General features: G+C 31.7%; 2 protein-coding genes across 14 annotated transcripts in view; one reads left to right on the forward strand and one right to left on the reverse strand.

Annotated features, from left to right (window-relative positions):
- Positions 1-714, reverse strand: part of mRpL42 (mitochondrial ribosomal protein L42) — a 34,824-nt gene extending 34,110 nt beyond the window's left edge. For 2 of the 8 annotated variants that reach the window (XM_076478149.1, XM_076478145.1), the window contains exon 1: positions 130-269. Coding sequence is in view for 2 of the 8 variants with exons in the window: in XM_076478142.1 (XP_076334257.1) it covers positions 251-338 (88 nt within the window). In the remaining 6 variants the exon portion in view is untranslated. Of the gene's footprint in view, positions 1-129; positions 420-521 lie in introns of those variants that run through there. The other 6 variants (XM_076478147.1, XM_076478146.1, XM_076478150.1 and 3 more) reach the window with 6 other exon arrangements.
- A 911-nt stretch (positions 715-1,625) lies between these two features.
- The window catches only part of LOC143240565 (acylamino-acid-releasing enzyme-like), a 69,164-nt gene continuing 49,156 nt past the window's right edge, over positions 1,626-21,633 (forward strand). For 5 of the 6 annotated variants that reach the window (XR_013021818.1, XR_013021819.1, XM_076483210.1 and 2 more), the window contains exons 1-5: positions 1,626-1,920; positions 7,845-8,077; positions 14,251-14,341; positions 16,970-17,045; positions 21,253-21,392. Coding sequence is in view for 4 of the 6 variants with exons in the window: in XM_076483210.1 (XP_076339325.1) it covers positions 1,909-1,920; positions 7,845-8,077; positions 14,251-14,341; positions 16,970-17,045; positions 21,253-21,392 (552 nt within the window). In the remaining 2 variants the exon portion in view is untranslated. The remainder of the gene's footprint in view (positions 1,921-7,844; positions 8,078-14,250; positions 14,342-16,969; positions 17,046-21,252; positions 21,393-21,633) is intronic. The other variant, XM_076483213.1, reaches the window with a different exon arrangement.

Raw genomic sequence — 21,633 nt, forward strand, 5'->3', positions numbered from 1 at the left:
CGTTACGATCAACGGTAATTGCATATTTAATACTAGTCATGGACTCATGAGATAATTCAAATAAAATAATTTAAAAATTAACACAAATTTTTATGTTTAACTAAGCCAATCAAATATAAATTTTAATACTTTTAAATTTTCTTCTTGATTTACTAAAATTGGTGCGAATCCTTTGTAGTTATGATAATACTTTCGTAATTATTTCTAGATGTAAAGTGGATTCTCGCTAATTTAACAGAAAGCTCCGTACCTTTAAAACTATTAACAAAACTTAAACCAGTACTCCAAGCACGTGAACAAAATAACAGCCTAAGAACCACCATTTTGTTAATTATCATACCTTCAGTAAACCCAAAACGAGATTTACAGGTTTGAACGAAATTTAAACTCCTATACTTCAGTTATAAATTTTCAAACGTTTCCAAAGCTAAATTTAGCAATAAAATATTAAAACACAGTTTTTCTCATATTTACACGGAAAAATTTCAATGATAATAATAAAAAAGTAAACAACTGCGTACAGTTACAAATTACCACAATCTCCCTATTCCAGATACCAATTTGTCACGCAGAATGTCCTCCACTACGAGCGTTATAATGTTACAATCAATCCCACTATTCGTTGGTAAAAGAGTAGTCCAAGAATTGGCGGTGGGTGGTGATGACTAGCTGCCTTCCCTCTAGCCTTACACTGCAAAATTAGGGACAGCTAGCAAAGACAGACTTCGTGTAGCTGTGCGCGAAATTCAAAACAAACCAACCAAACAAACAAACAACTTTACAAAGTTAGATAAACATTTCTTAAATTTACATATTTCATTGCACTGTACATTGATAATAATAGCTAGAATTAGTGATAATTGGAAAACAAAATATAAACATTTACGTTAAAAACTTTTGATATTCATTTAGAGATTCTTGCGATTATGCAAATTAAATGCGAAAATTGTAAGATAATAAACAGTATTTTTTAAACTCAGTATGAAAATCTTTTATTCCCCTGGTGGGCTCAGCAGATAGCCCGATGTAGCTTTGCTATAAGAAAACACACACACATTATGAAAATCACCTTACATATGAGCTATTCAGAGTCCCAGTCGGCCCGAAGCGGCCAGGTGGTTAAGGTGCTCTACTCGTAATCTGAGGATTGGAGGTTCGAATCCTCGTCGCACTAAACGTGTACGCCCTTTCAGCCGTGGGGGCGTTATATTGTTACGGTCAATCCCACTATTCGTTGGTAAAAGAGTAGCCCTAGAGTTGGCGGTGGGTGGTGATGATTAGGTTCCTTCCCTCTAGTCTTACACTGCAAAATTAGAGACGGCTAGCGCGGTTAGCTCTCATGTAGCTTTACACGAAATTCAAAAACAAACAAAGAACAGTTAGCTCAATTGTTAGTAAGCCTTACAGCTTATAATTCTAAAATTCAGGTTTCGATACCCGAGGTGAACAGAGCACAAATAATGCTTTATGTACCTTTGTGTTTAATAACAACCAAAGTAAAATTTAAACACAATTTTTAGTATTACTTATCATTTCAGCTACAAAGAAAAAGAAGAAAAATATAATTGTGCTTAGGATTTGTTTCTTCACCGTTAAATTAGTAAATTAATAACTGCTTTCTTGATGTACTAGCGGGGAGAAAAAAAATTACTCAGATATAACGGAAGAGGCGGGGATTACCATTTACTTTGTGTGTTTATTATATAGTAAACAAATAGCTAGTAGTAAGTAGATTTCACGAAAGGGGACGAAGAGGAATATCATTGTTCCTGAGCACCCCAGTTGGAGAGAGAATTTTTCTGATATTTCTATCTCTAAATTAAACCCCTGCCACGTTAGTTTGTGTAGTAAGTAGAACACGAGTTTGAAGATTGAGATCGTATTGTAAGCTATTACTAGTGGATTATTATGGATTTACAGGTGTGTGTCACTAAAGTACAGTTAAAGTAAGCCAATAACTTGATATAATGGCACATTTTCATACTAACGTTTTAGTGATTTATAGGCATAAGAAACCTGTCTTTTTTTATTATTCATATATATAATTTAAAAACTAAAGCTTTCTTCTATTCATTAGTGCTTTTTTAAACCTTTTTCCAATATTTCAGGTTCTTACAAATAACGAAGTAAAAAAAATTAACATCATTTTTTTTGCATGAGTTCAAATTGTGTAATAGCACAAGCAGCTCGTTATATCAACCAAGCATGGGGCGAAGAAACCATTTCCGAAGGTACAATACAACGATGGCTCCAAAAGTTTCGTAATGGGAATGTGAGCCTTGTATATAAGGAGGGCAGAGGACATCCTTCTGCTGTTGAAAATAACCAACTGAGAGCATTAGTGGAAAAAGCCCACACCATACTGTTTGAGAAATTGCACAAGGACATTTTGACACTTCTACAATTTTAGACCATCTGGTGCAAATGGGAAAAGTGAAAGAACTTGATGAATGCGTTCTGCATGAACTTGGTGAAAATCAGAAAAACTGCCATTTTGAACTTGTGCAACAGAAATGACCAATTTCTTTATTGAACTGTCATTGCAATGAAAAGTGGATCATTTATGAAAACAGAAAGTGACTTGCACAATGATTCCACCATGATAATGCTCCAAAACACTTCCCAAAGTCAAAGTTATACCAAGAGAAGACTATAGTTACCTTATGGTGGTCTGTGGCCAATATCATCCATTACAGCTTGCTCAGCCAGGGCCAGAATATGACTGTAGAGGTTTACTGTCAAGAATTTGAAGAATTTCATAGAAATTTGCATGAAATATTGCCAAAATTAGTCGGTTGAAGAGGACCAATCTTGCTTTATGATAATGCTCGGCCACATGTTGCTCAAATGATACTGCAGAAGCATAACGAAATGGGCTATGAAACATTGTTTTGTTCTCCTCACACCCCAGACCTGTTGTCCACTGAATACCACTTTTTCAAGCATTTAGACAATGTTTTACAAAACAAAAGATTCAACAAAAGAGAATGGCTTTAAAGAATTTTTGAGTTCTAGGACTTCAGAGTTTCATCGTCATGGCATAAATGATCTTGTTTCTCATTGGCAAAAGTGTATAGATTCACAAGGTTCTCATTTTGATTTGTAAAGTTGCTTTTGATTTTTTTTTAAATCTGCCATTATTTTTCAAACTAATGTAGTGTAAGTATTCTGTATAAATATAATGAGGAATAAGAAAGAAGATGTGTAGGTTTGTTATTTACAGACAAAAGGTTACTGTGAACTGGTATGCAAGTTCTAAGTACAACTAATTTAAGATCAAAACATTTTTTTTTTCTTAGGGAAGGATTATTATATGCTTACCACCTACTATTGTAATCTTGATGCTGCAATTCACAGCTCCCAAAAATGCTTATTGGGATTATACTGCAATTGTGAAATCTTTGAATAACATATTACTAAGATTTCTGTTATGAAGAAGTTGCATTGTCAATGATTGTATCCTTGTGACATAAGATCAGGATTTTTGTTGTTGTTTTTTAAGTTGTAGTGCTAATTTTTAAAAATAAAGATTGGACTTAAAGTTTAAATGTTTTGGGGTATTGATGGCAAGCTCATTCAATAACCATCAACATCTTGACTCAAGAGATTAAAAAGTAATAAAACAAAGCTTACATAATATGTATCCATATTTCTAAAGGAATATTTGCAATGGAAATTATAGTAACTTAAACTAACTTTCGTACTTTAACATACTTTAACTAAATTTAGTTATTTTTTTTATTCTGTATTACTTACTGTCATAATGTATATAGTACTTTCAAAGTTCGAGGTGAGTTTATGAGAAGATGTATGTGTGTGGCACATAAATACATGAATTCATTATAGATCATGAATCATTTGAAAATTCAAAATAAAGGTTTTTAATTTTTTTGTCAGTGGTGTTAAGCTTGATTTTTTATATTAATGTTCACACCACCCGAAGACCTAATGTCAAACTGGTGTAAATCATTAGCCCAAGGCAGTAAATCTTGGTATTGTTAAGGACTTCACCCACTTTTTATGATCTACACAAGAATGGAAAGTGTTACTCGAGGCTTTTGAAGACCCATACTGTAGTTAAATTGTATTGGTGGGTGGCAAATTTGTAGATTTGTTTGTTTGTTTTGAATTTCATGCAAAGCTACTCTTGAGCTATCTGCGCTAGCTATCCTTAATTTAGCAGTGTAAGACTAGAGGGAAGGCAGCTAGTCATTACCACCCACCACCAACTCTTGGGCTACTCTTTTACGAACAAATAGTGGGATTGACCATCACGTTATAACATCCCCATGCATGAAAGGGGGAGCATATTTGGTGTGATGGGAATTCAAACCTGCAACCCTCAGATTATGAGTCAAGTACCTTAACCACCTGGCCATGCTGGACCACAAATTTGTAAATCCTTGAAAGCTTGTCAGAATGCCAGAATACTAGGCATCAAACAGTGTTCTTCTCCACATCAATCAGGGATCCTTTGATCTTACTCTGATATGATCGTAATGATGCTCATTTCCTTTATGTTTTACCAAAGTTCAGAGACATCTTTTATTGCTATCTTTCAAAAAGTTTGAGAGATAGACATATGTGGAGAAATAAACACAAAAAATCTCGTAATTCTATAGTGACTAGATGTGTATATTTTTCAACCACATTGGTAGAGTAGGGTAAAAAACATGCTATTTTATGACCAGCTACAAGTCAAACTCCAGAATAAAACTAGAAAGGTAAACAGCCTGTTATTGGAGGCAGTAGTCTTATACTTTGATGCAGATAGAGCATAAGAATATTTTTTGGAACCATAAATAAGTCGTACATATTTAGCTTATGTTTATTTTATTAAATTTCTAGGCAGTTTATTGTCCCACTGGTAATAAAACATTCCAGCAAGTTACAGAGCATGTCACAAAAACTCTTAAGGTATTTGTACTGATTGGTGAATTAAGCATGTGGAGTGTTTGATTAAAATGTCAAGTTCTGATACTACATTTGTCTTAGGATGAGCAGTGAATTGTTGGAAAGGGTTAAGAGGAGGGCTTACCAATATAATATCTGAGATGTTTGTGAAGACAGCTTAATATCTCTGAACTTGTTCTCATGCAAAAAGAATAATTAGGGGGAATACTATTGAAGTGTTTTTGATACAGTATTTCCCTCTGTTCATCACAAGATTAGCTGTTCTTGTTCATTGCTGCCCCCTTTTTCTTTAGTCATCCGACAAGCTTTCCACTCCCCTCTTTTGGAATTAAGTGATTTTAGTGTGTGTCTCGTAAATCGTGTGTCACATTCACACAAATAGGAACATAGTACATTCATGTGACACATACGGCTCTTTCTATGTGCCTTTGTGGAACTATGACTTGTATAAAGTTTCTTTACCAAATGGTTATACTTAATAAACTACCCAGTTTTCTTTAGAATTACCTTAATTCCACTTTGTTATGATTGCCTTTTCTGAACTTTTGAAACCTCAATTTTGAAATCACCACATTGGGTGCCCCAACTTAACGTATGCTTTATCTCGGACCTCAGGTGTGGTTGACCTAACAAGAGATATATCGACGTTTATTTGCAGAGAGATTGAACATTACATGGGGCAATCTCTATTTCCATACAGAGTATAAAGAATTATAACTTAAGAATGTTAAAGGCATTTATAGTGCTTATGCATTATTTTTTTCATACTTAAGAATGGTAGGACTAGAAGATATAGGTATACAGTTTGGTAGGGTTGGGATCAGCTAAGAAAGTTTAATTTTTCTTTGAAGAAAACATTTTAAATGTTTAGTTTTAATGGATAGGAAATATGATAACATTAGAATTACATTAATCATTGATTTCTAAAATTTTTTGGCATTTAAACATTTACTTTTGAATTGTTGTAATGAAAAATGGCCTAAACATTTGCATTGATTGAGACTTTAAAGTAAGGCTGTTGGTACCTTCAGAGTTTTGAAATGAATATTCTTTGCTGAGATAATAGGCTCAGATTCCAAAGCAAATAACTTGCATTCATACCATTGCATTATTGAGTAGTTTATTGTCAAACCTGCTATGACTGTGAAACCTTACCTTCAAGCTTATTTAAATAATGTGTGTCAAAATTTTCTGTTTTAATTTAATACTGACATTAGTAATTGTTAGTTTGTTTGATTGTACAGTGAATTAGACACATATACTCTATTTGTTTTCAAAAAAAATTTGTACTTGCTGGTATGGACAGGTTAGAGAGAGAGAAAGAGAAGATGAGAGAAGACTATAATCCTTACTGTATGTTTTAAAAGAAATTTTGAGTTTGATCTACAGTGTTTTGTCATAATAGTTCTTAGCTCCTATTTCTTAGGTCGTACTTTCCTTGTGTTCCCTGCTGGGACAGTGGTAAGTCTTCAGATTTACAATGCTAAAATCAGGGATTTGATTCCCCTCGGTGGACTCGGCAGATAGCCAGATGTGGCTTTGTTATAAGAAAAACACACAATACTTTCCTTGTTAGATAACTTTAATAATTTTAGAGCAAATAAGTTTTTTGTTTTCTTAGGCAACCAACATGTCACAACTTTTGTTAATGAGGGACACAAGATTTAAAATTTTGAAGGAGTCACCTCTAAATGAAACGTTTTTTGTAAGGTGGTCAGTATTTGGAACAGATTACTTTCATATATCGTAGACATCACAGGATTTTGGGGCAAAAAAGAAAGAAGAAGAAGAAAGATTCAAGCTACTTGTGTAAAATGTCGGTTGAAAGATACATTCTACATTTGCATTTCATACTTTAATTGCTCATTATGGAAGTACTTTAATCAGAATTAGTGAGAGTTCCTGAGAGTATTTGATGAGTATTCAGGAGACTTGGGTCTTGGATATAGATGGAGAGATAACAGTTTCTATTTTATTTTCAGCTATGGTTTTGTTTATTGTTTATACACTATAAGAAAATTAATAATTTTAGAAATGTGTAACATACCATAAGAGAGTGAGATATGGTGGTATTTAGATATCATATATATTACCTGTTTGTATTAAAGGCTGAAACTGTGATGGCTTAGGCATTATGCACCTTGACTTTTATCATATGTTTAACATTTTGAGTTTTTTTTTTAGGAGTATAGTGTCAAAAGCAGCATATGATTTAGGTTTTTACAGAGGTTTAGAAATGCAACTTTACTACTTGATAGCTTTATTTATCACAGGCAACTTGTGTTTAGATATGAATCTAATACTACTTAGTCTATTTGAGTTGGGTTAATTTTTTTGCTAAACTGTTTTTAGGAGTTTAGAAAACATAGTTGTATATTTATACTTCAGAAAACAACGTCTGTTATTCCTAAGGTAACATTTTTGACATGCTATTGTCATTTTATTTATGATTTATTTTATTTTTTAACCTTGTCTACAGTTTTAAGAAATCTAATGATTAAAATTGCACAAATGTAGTGGCATTATAAGTTTCGGTAAATTATGCCATTTACATGTCGATTCCAGTGTACCCTATTTTCTATGACTTTTTGGAAAATTGTTTTCATTTTTGGATAATGAGTAGCACTTGCACTGACAAGTTTTTATTCATTGTTCCTTTTTAAATTTAAACATTTATGTACTTTCATTACAGATCTGTATAAAATCCTTATTTATGATGTGCATGAAACATTATCTTAATTTAGAAGGTGATTAGATATATTAAGTCTTTTGATATAATGTATAGATTTTGATGTTTGGACAAGCGATGTGTGTGTGTGTGTGTGTTTTAAAACTAATATTAGAAACTGTGTAAAGTGTATGTGATGTTGCATCAATTGCTTGAAGAAGAAAATAAACTTTGTTAAAGTTTTAAATTTCTAAATTTAAAGGTTGAGGAAATTATTCATCAGTACAGAGAGTTTTCCAAAGTTCCAACTCCTACCAAGGCAAATTTAATTTTTGGACCCAAATGTAACTCTGTATCTATTCGTTCTGAATGGAGTGTACGAGACTTGGAGCGCTCTGAAAGAGTTCAATTTGTTGTACATCATGTTGGCCACAGTATTGGAGAGGACCAGTTTCAGGTTTCAACTGTAGGACCAGCTACTGTGATGCCTAATTTGTAAGAATTTTTTTCACAGTTATGCAGTAGTACTAACAATTTGTTTATTTGAAATATTTGTAAGAGAAGCAGGCATATATATATTCATAACTTCTATTTCAAACACACACTTGAATATTTAGCTTATCAGTTAATGATACTTAAATTTGGGTATATTTGCCTATCAATTATAAATGCACTTTTTTTTTTTCACTGTCAGTATATTTTTAATAGTTTTCTGTCACTTTTGTTGCAAAAAAAATCTAATTTGCCTAGTTTTTTGTTTTTGTGGATACTGGATTTATTTGTGAAAACACTATAAAGTACACTTCTATGTTACTCATATCACTGTCTTCAACTTACCATGTCTTTGGTAACATTTAACTCGGTGATATATCCAGGTAAAGCTCGATTAATTTAGAGCGATGGCATTGATTAAAAGGAAGCATGTTCAAGATGCTGATTACAAAGTAAATGTATATTCCTGAACACCTCAGTTGCAAGAACCTGCCAATACAGTCACCTTTTTGGCAGTTTTCTATGTACAGAAATGACAGACTGTGTAATGGATGAGTGCAGGAGGGATGTCACTGTAAGTTGATCAGCATGTACCCACCCTGTCTTTGCCACTTGACACACCCTTGAAGGCTGTAGCCATCCGTGTTCCCTTGGGTCATACCATCACTATTTGTTCTCTCTACCTGTTACCTGGAGACACATATGATCAATCAAATCTTGATGCTCTCATTGATCAGTTGCTGTCTCCCTTTTTAATCCCCTCTGTGGAAGTGGTGATATTGATAGGAGGGGTAGCTCTGTAGAGCGTGTGCTCTCTGATCACAACCTTTCTCTTTTCAATACTGGTTCTTTCAGTTACTTTCATGCACCTAGTCAGTATTTTACTGCTATTGATCTCTCAATTTGCTCCCCTTCCCTATTTTCCCATTTTTCATGGAGGGTTGACAATAATCCATGAGTCAGTGATAATTTTCCTATACTTTTGAGAGAGACTGGCCGTGGTCAATGCCACCCGATCAGCGTGCCTTGGTGGAAGCTGGATCACGCAAACTGGTCCTCTTTCACTGTTCTTGCAGAACTTGCTCATGCCATCGTCTGTAAGCTATCGGTAGACAACTGTGGGGCAGCAGTAACTGACTGTATTATACAAGCAGCTGCTCAACGTGTTCCTAAAACTTCGTAGGTATCTCACACTCTCGCATTGCATTGATTTCCAGCAGGTCCTTGCACATGCTTGGTGGGTAATACGTCAAAGCCAGAAGGAATCTTGGATTAAGTTCACAACAAGTATATTTTCTACCACCATTTCTAAAGTCATATGGGACAAGATTCAAAAGGTCAGTGGGCAATGTAATTCTGTCCCCCTCTTGATCTTGCTATCTGATGGCCAGGAAGTAGCTGATACCCCGAGCATTGCTGATACTCCAGGTGAAAGCTTTTGCGGGTATCTAGCACTTTTGCTTCTTCCTCCACCTTCTTAGCCATCAAGACTTGGGCAGAGCAATCACCACTTTCCCTTTGAACTGATTGTCTTTATGACTATAATAGTCCCTTTACACTGGTGGGACTCATACTGGCTCTTCATCGGTCTGGCAGTACACCGGTTGGACCTGATGATGTACATTATGAAATGCTGCACCATCTATTTCCTGCTTCTCTTGCCATTCTTCTGATTTTTTTTAACTAGATCTGGCAAGATAATGTTCTTCCTGATGCCTAGTATCAGGCTATTGTCATACCTTTCTTTAAGCCTCGGAAAGATCCCAAAGTTCCTTCAAACTACTGTCCAATTGCTTTGATGAGCTGTCTCAATCAGAAAAGCCTTTCTCAAATGACAACATCTTGTGTCAATATTCTTTGGCATTGAGAAGGCTTATGATACAGATGGAGGTATGGAATTTTGAGAGACTGCCATATGTATGGGTTACGTGGCCATTTGCCCATTTTTATTAAAAACTTTCTCATGGACAGGAGATTCTAAGTTTGTGTCGCACTTTTCAGTATAGAGATTAATGCCATCAGTGAACAACTCCCTCTTACTGTTGCAAATGGGCTCTATGTTGACGACCTTCACATCTCATATCAGCTACAGGCTTCCCTCAATCGTTTACTGAAGTGGACCACAGCAAATGGCTTTACTTTCTCTCTCTCTCTAAAACTGTTCATGCACTTTTATCATTAATGGGGTAATAGCCCTGATCCTGAACTCCATATCGGTGAAGTTGTACTGCTGCTGCCTGTGGTCCCTGAGACAAAGTTCTTGGAGACTTACCTTTGACAGTAAGCTAACCTTTATTCCATACATCAAACAGCTCCTTGTCAAGTGTACAAGAGCACTGAACATTCTCCATGTTGTCTCTTCCACCTCTTGGGGTGACTCTGTGGGCTCTGTCATTGTTTGTTGTGGTTCGTGGTTGTGTGCAGAATGCCCTCTACAGTTTCTGTGTTTACTGCTGAACTGTATGTTATTTCTCTTACCCTGGATCACACAGAAGCTAAGCAGTACTCAAATTGCACTATTTATATTGACTTGCTTAGTTCTCTCCTGGCCCTGGAATCGCTTCATGTTAGTTCACACCTTGTTCCATTTCCTTGAGCTATCTCCTGTCACGTTAACTGGTTGAGTTTGTAAACTTGTTAGGCAAGCATATTTAGACTTTTCATCATCTTTGTCATGTCATTGCATCTTTCACTTTTTGCCTTTGATGTCCATCTCAGGACAGCATCCAGGCTGGAATATGGACTACTACCATTACCTTCATTGCTCATGATATGGCTGGTTCTTTCTCTCCTTCTCATTTTAGTTTTTACCCAAATCTGTTCACCTTTGACTGGAGTAGGTTAGTCTTATCACTTCTGTTTATTTTATTTTATTTTCAGCAGCCCTAGTTTTGACCATTAACAATAGGATCCCATTCTGTTGCAGGTGTTGCCTGGTTAGATATGCTCTACCTCAAACCAACACTATTTATTGATTGCACGAAAATATCCACTCTAGAAATGGAACGTTTTTGCAAGACCAGTGGTGTGTGTTTGTAGTTATAATAATTTTCAGTCAATGGTGAACTGCCACTCATGAACTTCATGAATAAAGGGGGAGTGGATTTCTGCCAATCCCTTCCAAACAAGCATTACACATTTTACAGTGTGGTTTTTCAGGCTTCCTCCCAGATAAGTTTAGAATTTACTTTACCATGCCTACTCATGATTATAAACTTGGTGAAAAGAGGGCAAGACTAGTTTTCCTCCTATCATTTTCCTTGAGTCCTTTTTCCCCTATGGCCTCTTTTGTCATTCATTCCTGTTGCAGGCAGTTCTTTCTTTGCTTCTGTTGTTGAGTTTGGAAGATTTTATCTGCCTTGTAATACCAGCAACAGGATGTACATGTATTGTTCCCACAGTTGAGCAAATGTTTCATGTTTTCTTTATAGTTCAGGATGCAGAATATCTGTTGTAATTAGTGTTGAATGGGTTAGAATTTTGCTCATAATACTGATTAGAGATATTAGCCTGTTTTTGTGATTGAGTTGAGGCAACACCACAATCCCATAATGCCAAGTTTGGTACGTCATGCTTTTATGGTTATTTTAGGAGGTTCTCCAGTTTCAGCCTAAAGCTTGCTTCGTCTTAATCAATCTGGTTGCTTAACAAATGAAACGGTTTACTTGTGGTTAGAGATGATTGATATGTATATAGAACACAGTCCATGTGCAATGTATGATTTTAGCTTTTGTGGCCAGATCATATCTGAAGTTAACATTTATTGTTACACTGCAAATGTATTTCCAATAGATGCTCACCACTTCTCACACACTTCCCACTTCCTTTGCACTGTTGATGTTCTTCTTTTGGAACCTTGGAATAGCAGAGGAAGCTATCTGTGCCGAAATAAATAGCACAGTACTACTGGTGGATAAGAGTTGGATGATATGTTCATGTTCTTAAATGGCACAAAATTGATGGTTTTTATAAACTAGTATGCTGATGACTAAAATGTTTCAGCAATGTTTAGAGGGCAGAAGAAGACAGATAACTTTGCATATAAGTACGTAAGTACCTGTTGGAAATACATTTTAAGTTTAAGAAAAATGTTAATGTTCAGTTCAAATATGTAATACACGATAAATGCATTTAAATATAACAAAAACAGCAAAGTGTCTATTAGTGTGCCCATCTCTTTCATTATGCTTTCTGCAAAGGTTCAGGTTGAGTACGTGATAGAAATTTCAAATGCTTGTGGAAAAATGTATTTCTATGAATACTTTCCAGCAAATGTAATTTGTTTATGTTATGCAAATAAAGTATTTCTTTTACACATTGATAACTTAGGTTGAGAAATTGTGTACAATTGTTTACTTCATAATTAATGAATGAAATAAAAAATTAATGATATGAGTTAATTACTAGTGATTTCTGTTCATTGATTTAGTAGCTTGAGGAAGAAAATCTAAGTGTACATTTGGTCATTTTAATTGTTTCACTAGTTTGAGAAGTATGCATAGTTCTTGTAGTAAGTCTGTGGTAGAGCTTAAACTCGGCCAATAAATTATTCTGACATAAGAGCTGTATAGTTATAATCAAATAATAGTAATCATAAGTGAAAACATTGATGTTGATTAACTGATTATATTTGTGAATTGTAACATTAATCAGTTTAACCCTTTTGCCCTGGGTATCCTTTACTGTATATGACATAAAGTTTGTCTTAGATTCCAACTTTTATTAAACTACTATTTTGTTTATGTTATACCAATTATTATAGCATAAAATATCAACAAATAATTCATATTTTAATAGTATAGAAGTTTAAAGTTTTTAATTGTAGAAGACAATATTTAAAACAATCCTGAATTTCCCATAGTGTGACATATTTTCTCCAGCCATCTTCTCTGTTTTATCTGTCATCCCTTAAAAAAGTATAAAATTAGACATAAATTACTCACTATAAAATTGTCATTGATAAAAAAGAAACAAAAAAAACTAATTTTTGTAGCCTTCAATTTTGTTTGGTTACAGAGCTATTGAATAGAAAATAAAACTTCTTCTGCCACATCTACCTGTTACATACTCTCACTTTAGGAGTTGTTAATAGTTCTCTTATGTTTAATTACGTTTTATGTATAGCCAATAGAAAATCAAGATTTTCATCTATTAAATGACATTGTATATCATTGTGATCTGAATAGATAAACATTAATTTAGCTTTGAATACAACCTTCATTCTCATGAGAAACTTAATGGCTAGGTTGGATGAATTTGTAATGGCTTTTATTGTATAGTTAAAAAGCCATAAAAAATTTTGTGAATTAGTTAATTGTCTACTTTTTGCATATTATTAGTCTGATCTTTGGTGCATTATTTGATTCAGTAGAACTTATTTACTAAATTACTATCATTAGTAGTTTGCAGTAATTTAGTTTAGTTGAATTTGAATAACTTATGAACATAGTTTAAGCTATATGTATGCTTTATAAGAAAGAAATGTTAGTTAAATGTTGATGTTTTAATCATGTTGAGGTGTGTGTGTGTATGTTATTTTTGCTAATGCACTAAACTTGTATGCTGGTGTTTTCTAATACAAGTGAAAACTTATGAAAGTTTATTTCCCATAATTTTAGATTAAATGCTGTTGTGCTTTTATGTAACAAACTTATAAAATAGATGACATACATTTTTTATACCCGAGAAAAACGTATGTACTTATGAAAACAAAGTCAAAAATTTTATTATTGTTTTATGTTTAGTTTATTTTATGAACACTTTATTACTTAAATTTACTTTTAGTTGATTTACCAATAGTTTTAGTTTCTTTTAGGATAAAAATGTCATTGCTAGTATTAGCCCACATGCCAAAAGCTGTAAGAAGGCATACATAAGAATTGTAAGGTCCAGTATAGTTAATTGAAGATATTTGGATTTTGTGGTGGAAAAACATTATTATTGCTTTTATTAATCGAGTCAATGTCATTTGTGAGTTAAACAAACATTTTTGTTCATTAAGTATACCTACATTTGTTTTTCTTTAAAATTTAAAAACTTTGAAATATGTTAGTTATACATTACTAAACTTTGAGATTAAATTTACTTATAATTATCAAAAATACACGTTTTTTTATTATAGAAAAGCAATTTTAGTTAACTTAAAAGTTATCTAAGTAGTTTTGATTTTACTTTAGGAAGATATCTGGTGTTTCTTCATCAGGAAGGTTTCTAGCCATTCTTAGTGAAGCACCAAACAAGAAAGGGGAAAAACAGCAATATTTGGAAGTAAGGCATAGTGTTCATTCTACTTTTTAGTTTCAGGCTTAGGCACTTGTCTTGTATTACTTGCAAGTACTAAGTGTTTATCTCTTACAAAAAAAAAATTAAGTAAAAAAAAGGACAAATTATGTTTTAACCATTTCAGTTATGGATATATTAATCTAGATTTAACTTAAGCCATATTGACATCAGATTTATAAGCCCTGTTAGTTGAAGTTATTCTAAAATAACATGTTCAGCATTCATCATTCAAGAACATTATTAATTTGTAATATCATTAGTAAGCACTATGATGTAATAGTTCAAAATTGGAATGCTTAAGACTGTAAGACTTCAAAATCAGTAAACATGTTAAAAGAAGAGATGAATTACTGTAACTATTCATGCTTTTGTATTTTGTGATGATATATTAAGTTCATTTTAATTTCTATGATTTTGGTAGGATTTTTTTGTTCTTTTATCATATTTTATGCATTTTTATTGTGAAAGTGTTTAATATTTCAATTTAGATTTGTCCTTTTTTATTTTTTATTCACTAGTCTGCTGACTATTATATAAAGTATAATTTGAATTAAATTTCATAACTGTTTGTTTCAAAAAGGGGTAAAGTTACTGAAATCTGTGAGCCAGTTGATACATCTAAGATGTTAAACTGCTAATTTTATGTATTGTATAACATTATTTTGACTTTCATCATTCACCAAAAGTTACTGGCACATAGATGATACTACTCATAACATATTTTAATATTCACTAGTTGTATACTAAAATACCTACTTACCAAAAATATAACTGAGCAAATTTATACTGAAACATTTTTGCCATGTCTTGCATGTTTAGAAATATACAAGTAATGTACAAATACCAACAGTGGTCATCATTCATTAACATAAGGCTACTGGATTTTAGATCTGGTTAATCAGTTGTTACCAAACAATTCAAATGTATTACCGTGTGCTGTGTGTGTATAATTTACTTATGTCAGAAACTTTGTTGGCAGTTGTCACAAGTGCAATAATGATTCTTATTTATATTTCTTTATCACTCACTCACACACAAACACACGTGCACGCATGTAAAATATATAACAAGAACATAAGTGTTTTTGTCTCCCTGATGAAGGTATATTAGGCACAACAGAAGTCTTGAAAATACATGTGCAGTATCTACGTGCAGTGTATTTCTTTGCCAATTACTGTGTGTGTAAAATAAAACTATTTCTCACAATGTGATAAAATTCAAGGCTTTAGTTTGGATTAGCACTTTTTTTTTACAGTTACAAAAAATCTGAATTTGTATCAAACATTGTGAGCAACCTATTGTCAAAAAATTGTAAATATAAAATCATGACTGAATGAAATGTTTAATTATTTGGTAGAGTTGATACAATTTAATGTTTATGATAATACATCTGAAAGCCCTGTATAAATTGTAGCAATTGTCTGTTTGTACTAAAAAGTAAACAGGTACCAATAAATACAGGTAAATATATATATATAAATATCTTTTCATGGGTTGTTTCAAGATTAAAAGATTGACTATAAATGAATATATTTGAATTATTGAATAAAATATAACAATTACAGAAAATAATAGTGATACCTTTGAGTGTAATTTTCTCATTTATTAGTAACACTCAATTTCTTAGAAAATCTTTACAATTCTGATCTATACCTAGGCTAGTCAAGGAGACAAATGCAGAGTTAAGTATATTCATTATTATTTACTAATAATATATGGCACAGATTTTCTTAGTTTTGACTAATAGTCTGGTTTATTCATTCACTGATTTGCCTCCCAGCATCTCAACAGTAAATCTGAAGGCTAGTAATGCCAAAAAGTCAGGTTTCAATATGCATGGGAAGCACAGCACATATAGCTCATTGAGAAGCTTTGCATTTGACAGCAGACAAACATTTACTAATTTAAATGGAATGCAGAATTCATTCCTGAAGCTTGCTTTCACAATTTAGTATTTTTAATAATTGTACCCAGTAAAGAGAGTAACAACTGTAGAAATAGTATAAAATATTATTGGCTGTGAAATAAAACTTATGACACCTAAATATTTTTATGAAAATTAGAATTAATCACTACTTTTTTACAAACTCATTAAAGTAATAATAATTTGACATTCTACTACATAGCAGTGTAATACAAAATCTATTACCATAATTTTGTAAACATACCAAAATTCATAAAAAATTTTAAGGTGGTTTAATGTTTGCAATAAAATTACTTATTAGGTCTTGATAACATCGTTTCTTGCTGCTGTGCATATTTTTACATATACTGTGTTTACTACTGTAGTCAAAGGTTGTTTAGCAAAAATTGAAAATTGAAGAGTTGATGCATGATTGTTTCCATCAAATTTTTCATTTTTGTTATTTACAGTTTTAATGAACATGTGACAAGATTTTTGTTTATTTTTTTTTCAATGTTATAAAATGTGGCTTGTGAGACACTTTATCGTGTTCATCAATAATATGGAAGAGGCATTATTTATTCCTTAAATATGAAGTGATTGAAAAACAAAATTACATATGCTTCTGTCATTCCATATTCAAGCCTTATAAATTGTTAAAGAAATAAACAATAACCTTGTTTAGTTTTATATAAATATTGTTTTTCCAGGTTTGGACTAGCAAATGGAAAATTCTTAATGTCAACCTTCAAAATTTAGAAGCTCATGGGAGAGTTTGTGATGACAGTAAGTATTGAGAAGATGTTTGTAACATAATCAGTTGAGAAAAAGTTAGTGTAAAAATCACTTGAAGATCACATACTGTATTTCACAAACCTTTAGTGTTTTTGATTTGCAAAGATTCTATAGCATTTTTGTTTCTACATGAGGATTAAAAAAAACAAAAATATTATTGGTATAATGTTTTAAGTGGTTTCATACCAATAAAACTAACATAAACGTACAATGAGGATTCCTTCTTCAAGAATGTATTGTTTTATGATAAAATATAAATTTAAACAAAGCAAGACTGCCCATATCTCACCCCTTGTGGCTTATTGGCAAGTACAAGAACTTAAAAACCTGTATCCTCCTAATGAATATTTTATGGCTGCTTTTGATGTAATTTCTCTTTATTTGAAAGTATTCTATTTATTGAGATTATAGTGATTTTTTTTAAGTACTTTCAAAAGGATCCTTTTATTTATGGTTTAGCTAAGGAACAGCTTAGATTGTTATTTACTAACTTTGTAAAAAACAAGCATTTTATATTTAATGTAAAACTAGTTGACTAAATTGATGATGTGATTAAGAGTTTCCCCACTAGAACCAGTCCTGGCTAGCACATTTTTATAGTTACAACAAACAATTTCAGTTGAAGAACTTCTCAGACAACTTCAAATCAGTTTTTAAAAAACTATTTCAATAATCATTTCATCTTTTTGGTCAAAATATTTAGTTTAACATTGTTTTTTGGTACTTAATCTTGTACAGGGTGTTTGGAAAGTCACTGTGCACTTATATATTTATTAACAGACATGTTTCAATATAGAATACAGGAGGTAAATATGAATGACAATTATGAACAATGTTGAAAGTGATCCCTGTTGGCATCAATACAGGCGTGGATCCTTCTTGTTTTGTTTCTAAACACTGCTATCAGTTGCTGGCTTGAAATAGACTGAATAAAATATGATTACAAAACTGCACAGTGACTTTCCAAACACCCTGTAGAATTTATCTATAAAGTTTACCTGTGAAAATGATAAACAAAATATCTTACCTATTATAGAGTGTGCTAATTGCTGAAAATGGTCAAGGTGTTTTAATCTATCGAGACAAAATGTTCACAGGCCAGCTCACCCAATTTGATAATTTTATTCCTGTAAAATATAGGATGAAACTAGAAACATACTTTCTGACTTGAGCTTTTAAAATTTCTTCCACTTGTTTGATTTTACTTTTTTTTTCTTGTTCTTCTTGATCAAATGTTGTATAATAGATATTTTAACAAAATGATTGAAGGCTTAACCAAGTTATTTATGAACAAAATATTTAAAATTTCAATGAAAATGTTCACAATTGATAAATTCCAAACTTCTTTGACAATCTCCTATGTAGGACAACAAAATATCATACTTTTTGAACTATTTACGGTTTTCAATGAGAAAGTATACCCAAAGATCAAAATTAGCATTATTTTCAAACCATTCTTTGATTTAAATGTCTCTTCAAATGAAAGATTTTCTTTATATATCTTTTTTAACTCATATTATTTATACTTTTATGAGGGGTGAGTTAGATTTTTTGTCTACATTTAAGAGCACAAGAAAATATTATTCAGGCCAGGTAACATCCTTTGTATGTTCCTTCAATTCAGTTATCAGAAATCGTAGATATAAAAGTAAACATCCAACAACTAAGTCGGGATTCACTGTTATCTGTTATGATGATTCTACCTTGAACTTTTAGTTGAGAAAAAAAAATCCCTAAAGCAAATCTTCCCCAGCTTCAAATGCAGTGCAAGCTTCTTATACACTTAACACTTTTCAAGCAAATTATCCTCTAATAAAGAACTTTATAAACAAAATATTTATTTGAATAATTAAATTCTTTGAATTTTTATTTCCCAGTGATACTATTTATAGATATCCAGTAATATTTTTGGTTAATTTTAATGTTGTCCTTAAATCATTATTTTCGTTTTTATTTTCTTATGCCTGATAATAAGCTTTGTAAAGAATCAAATGTTGCATGACCACATTTTTACATGCATTTATATGTAATAAACATCTCTCAAGTGAGAAAAAGAATCATTCAAATGGAATTCAGTCTCATAGCTTGTTGCCACTGTTAATATGTTTATAATTATTTGAATTCCATTAGTTATCCCAATTTTTATAACTAGATTTTTTATTTTATCACATAGAATGTGTTTTTTATTGTAATATTTCTAGATTTATTATAAGCAGTAATTCTGAAAGTATTGTATTTTTTATGTCTGTAATTTTACTTGTGCTTGTGTTTTGGAATATTAATGTATTTCATTGATAATGTTGCTGATATGTTATTTGTCACTGAAGTGATGATAGAGAACAGTCATTTATAATATTTACATTGCTAATTTTATGAACTTTATATCTTTTCAGTATTTAAAAACCAAAACAAGTCATTTTCAACAAATGTTTTACTATCACCTTGTTTTTTGTTTTAGCTTACATGAATCACTTTTGAATGTTTTTGGCAATTTTTGTAGCACCTTTATTTACAAAATCAAATCTTTCTTGATACTGGTGTGATGTGACACTGCTTTGTTTTATGCATTAGCGTAAAGTCATCATTGTAAAATTCTTGTTTGAAATTACTTTTTAAGGTGAGAATGATATGACTTGAGTTTTGTTATTATATTACAAAAACAAACTTAATACACAGTTACCTGATTTTTGGAAGAAGTATAGATTTAAGGATAGTGTTTAGTGACTTGTTTCAAATGGAAATTAAGAGAAAATGCACAATGTCAAGTTGAACAAAAAATTTATTGACAGGTAAAAAATAGAATGGGAGATTTTCTTGCAGATGGACTATAGAAGTGTGTTTAACTTAAAGGATAATTTGATAAATTACCTGTGTTAATTTATTATATAAATAAAATTGAAATAATCTCTACTTTGAAGATAAATCACAAACTCTTTGGCTTACAAACTTAAACAAAAAGATGTACACATTAAGCTGTAGAAGTTGTACAAAAACATTATAAGACAGGGACATAAAAGTCATAAACAAGTCTTGACTCTTTTCAGTCAGTAATGAACTGTTTAAAAATGCTAAAACGGCATTTAGTAGTTGACTAGTCAGAAAATTGGATCACATGAACCAAGTGACATTCTTACATTATGTGATAGTCCTAGAGTAGCCGTGCATTCCAGACTACAACTATTTCATGAAATAGGAGTTAGTTTCTGTGATTGAACTCTGATACAAAAAGCCTAAGGCTAAATCAACACAACTTTGGCTGGGATTGTATGTTCTGAAGTAGAACTTTAGAAGAATCAGAAAACTTTGTAGCTGTGAAATGTATACTGTAATATACTGTAAACACATTATCACAAGAAATTAAAGAATTTATAGAATTACATTTTTTTTTATTGAAGGAAATGGTAAAAATAGATGTGCTGGAAGGCAACATGTCTTTTAAATACTTTTGGAGTTATATGTTTTTTTTTAGAACTGCAATACAAAGATCTGTATGTCGGTGAATGCCCTTGTTAATGTTCATTGTATACATTGCTAAAAGTCTTACCGATATTAAATCTTATTTGAAATATTTGATATTTTGTGTATCCCCTTTCTATTTAGTTAATATGATGTAAATTTTTTTTTATTTAACCATCAAATTATTAAGTTGTTTTATTCTGTCCTTTACCATTGAAGTTCACATATTGTTTAATTTTATTGTGACCAATAAAATCATGGACTTGCAAATAACTTGATTCATAAATATTTAGCAACATTTGTTTAAAAAGCTAATGGTTTGTATTGGTAATTCCACGATTAATAATTTTAAATGATTAAAGCGTATGCTGAAAAATGAACTTAGGCAAGCACAAACAGAATAGAAAATTTTTCTATTTTTAAAGCTCATAAGGTCTTGATTAATTGATTGACTGGCAATGACTTTATGTTAATACCTTCAAGTACAATTATCACTTCAAACTTAATAACACAAGTAATAGAGCAGAAAATATTTTCATTTGCAGTAAATTTTGGGATTTTATAACTTTGTTTTTTTGAAAGAAGGTTTATTAAAATAGTGTCCAGTTGAAAAATTTTAGCCATAAGAGTGGCAATCACTTTACACTAGGTTAGGATTAGTTATCTTTTGAAGTTAATTATTATATAATTGTCTGTTAAGTACTTAAATCATACAAGAAAAACTGAATTTTATTAATTCTAGAAGAATTTGGTTGTCTTGAATGGTCTAATGATGAAAGCCACTTGCTGTATATTGCTGAAAAGAAGAAACCTCAAGGAGAATCATTCTTCAAAGAAAGTAATAAGCATAGTAATAGCTTAAAGAAAGAAGAGATGAGAAAGGTATGCATGCATGCATGTGTGTGTATATATTTTATGATTTCATAAAGCAAAAATAATTCAGTATATTTTAAAGCATGTTTAGAATACATATATAGTACGAATTAATTTGTATAGAAGAAATTAAACACGTAGGAAACCACACAGTATTTAACAGTATACAGCACTTCCATTAAGTGGTTTTGATTTCATTAGGCACTATATGTACAGAGTTATTTGACAGGTGTTTCACATCAGCATTGAA

The sequence above is a fragment of the Tachypleus tridentatus genome, chromosome 13, assembly GCF_004210375.1.
Source record: "Tachypleus tridentatus isolate NWPU-2018 chromosome 13, ASM421037v1, whole genome shotgun sequence".
Classification (NCBI taxonomy): domain Eukaryota; kingdom Metazoa; phylum Arthropoda; class Merostomata; order Xiphosura; family Limulidae; genus Tachypleus; species Tachypleus tridentatus.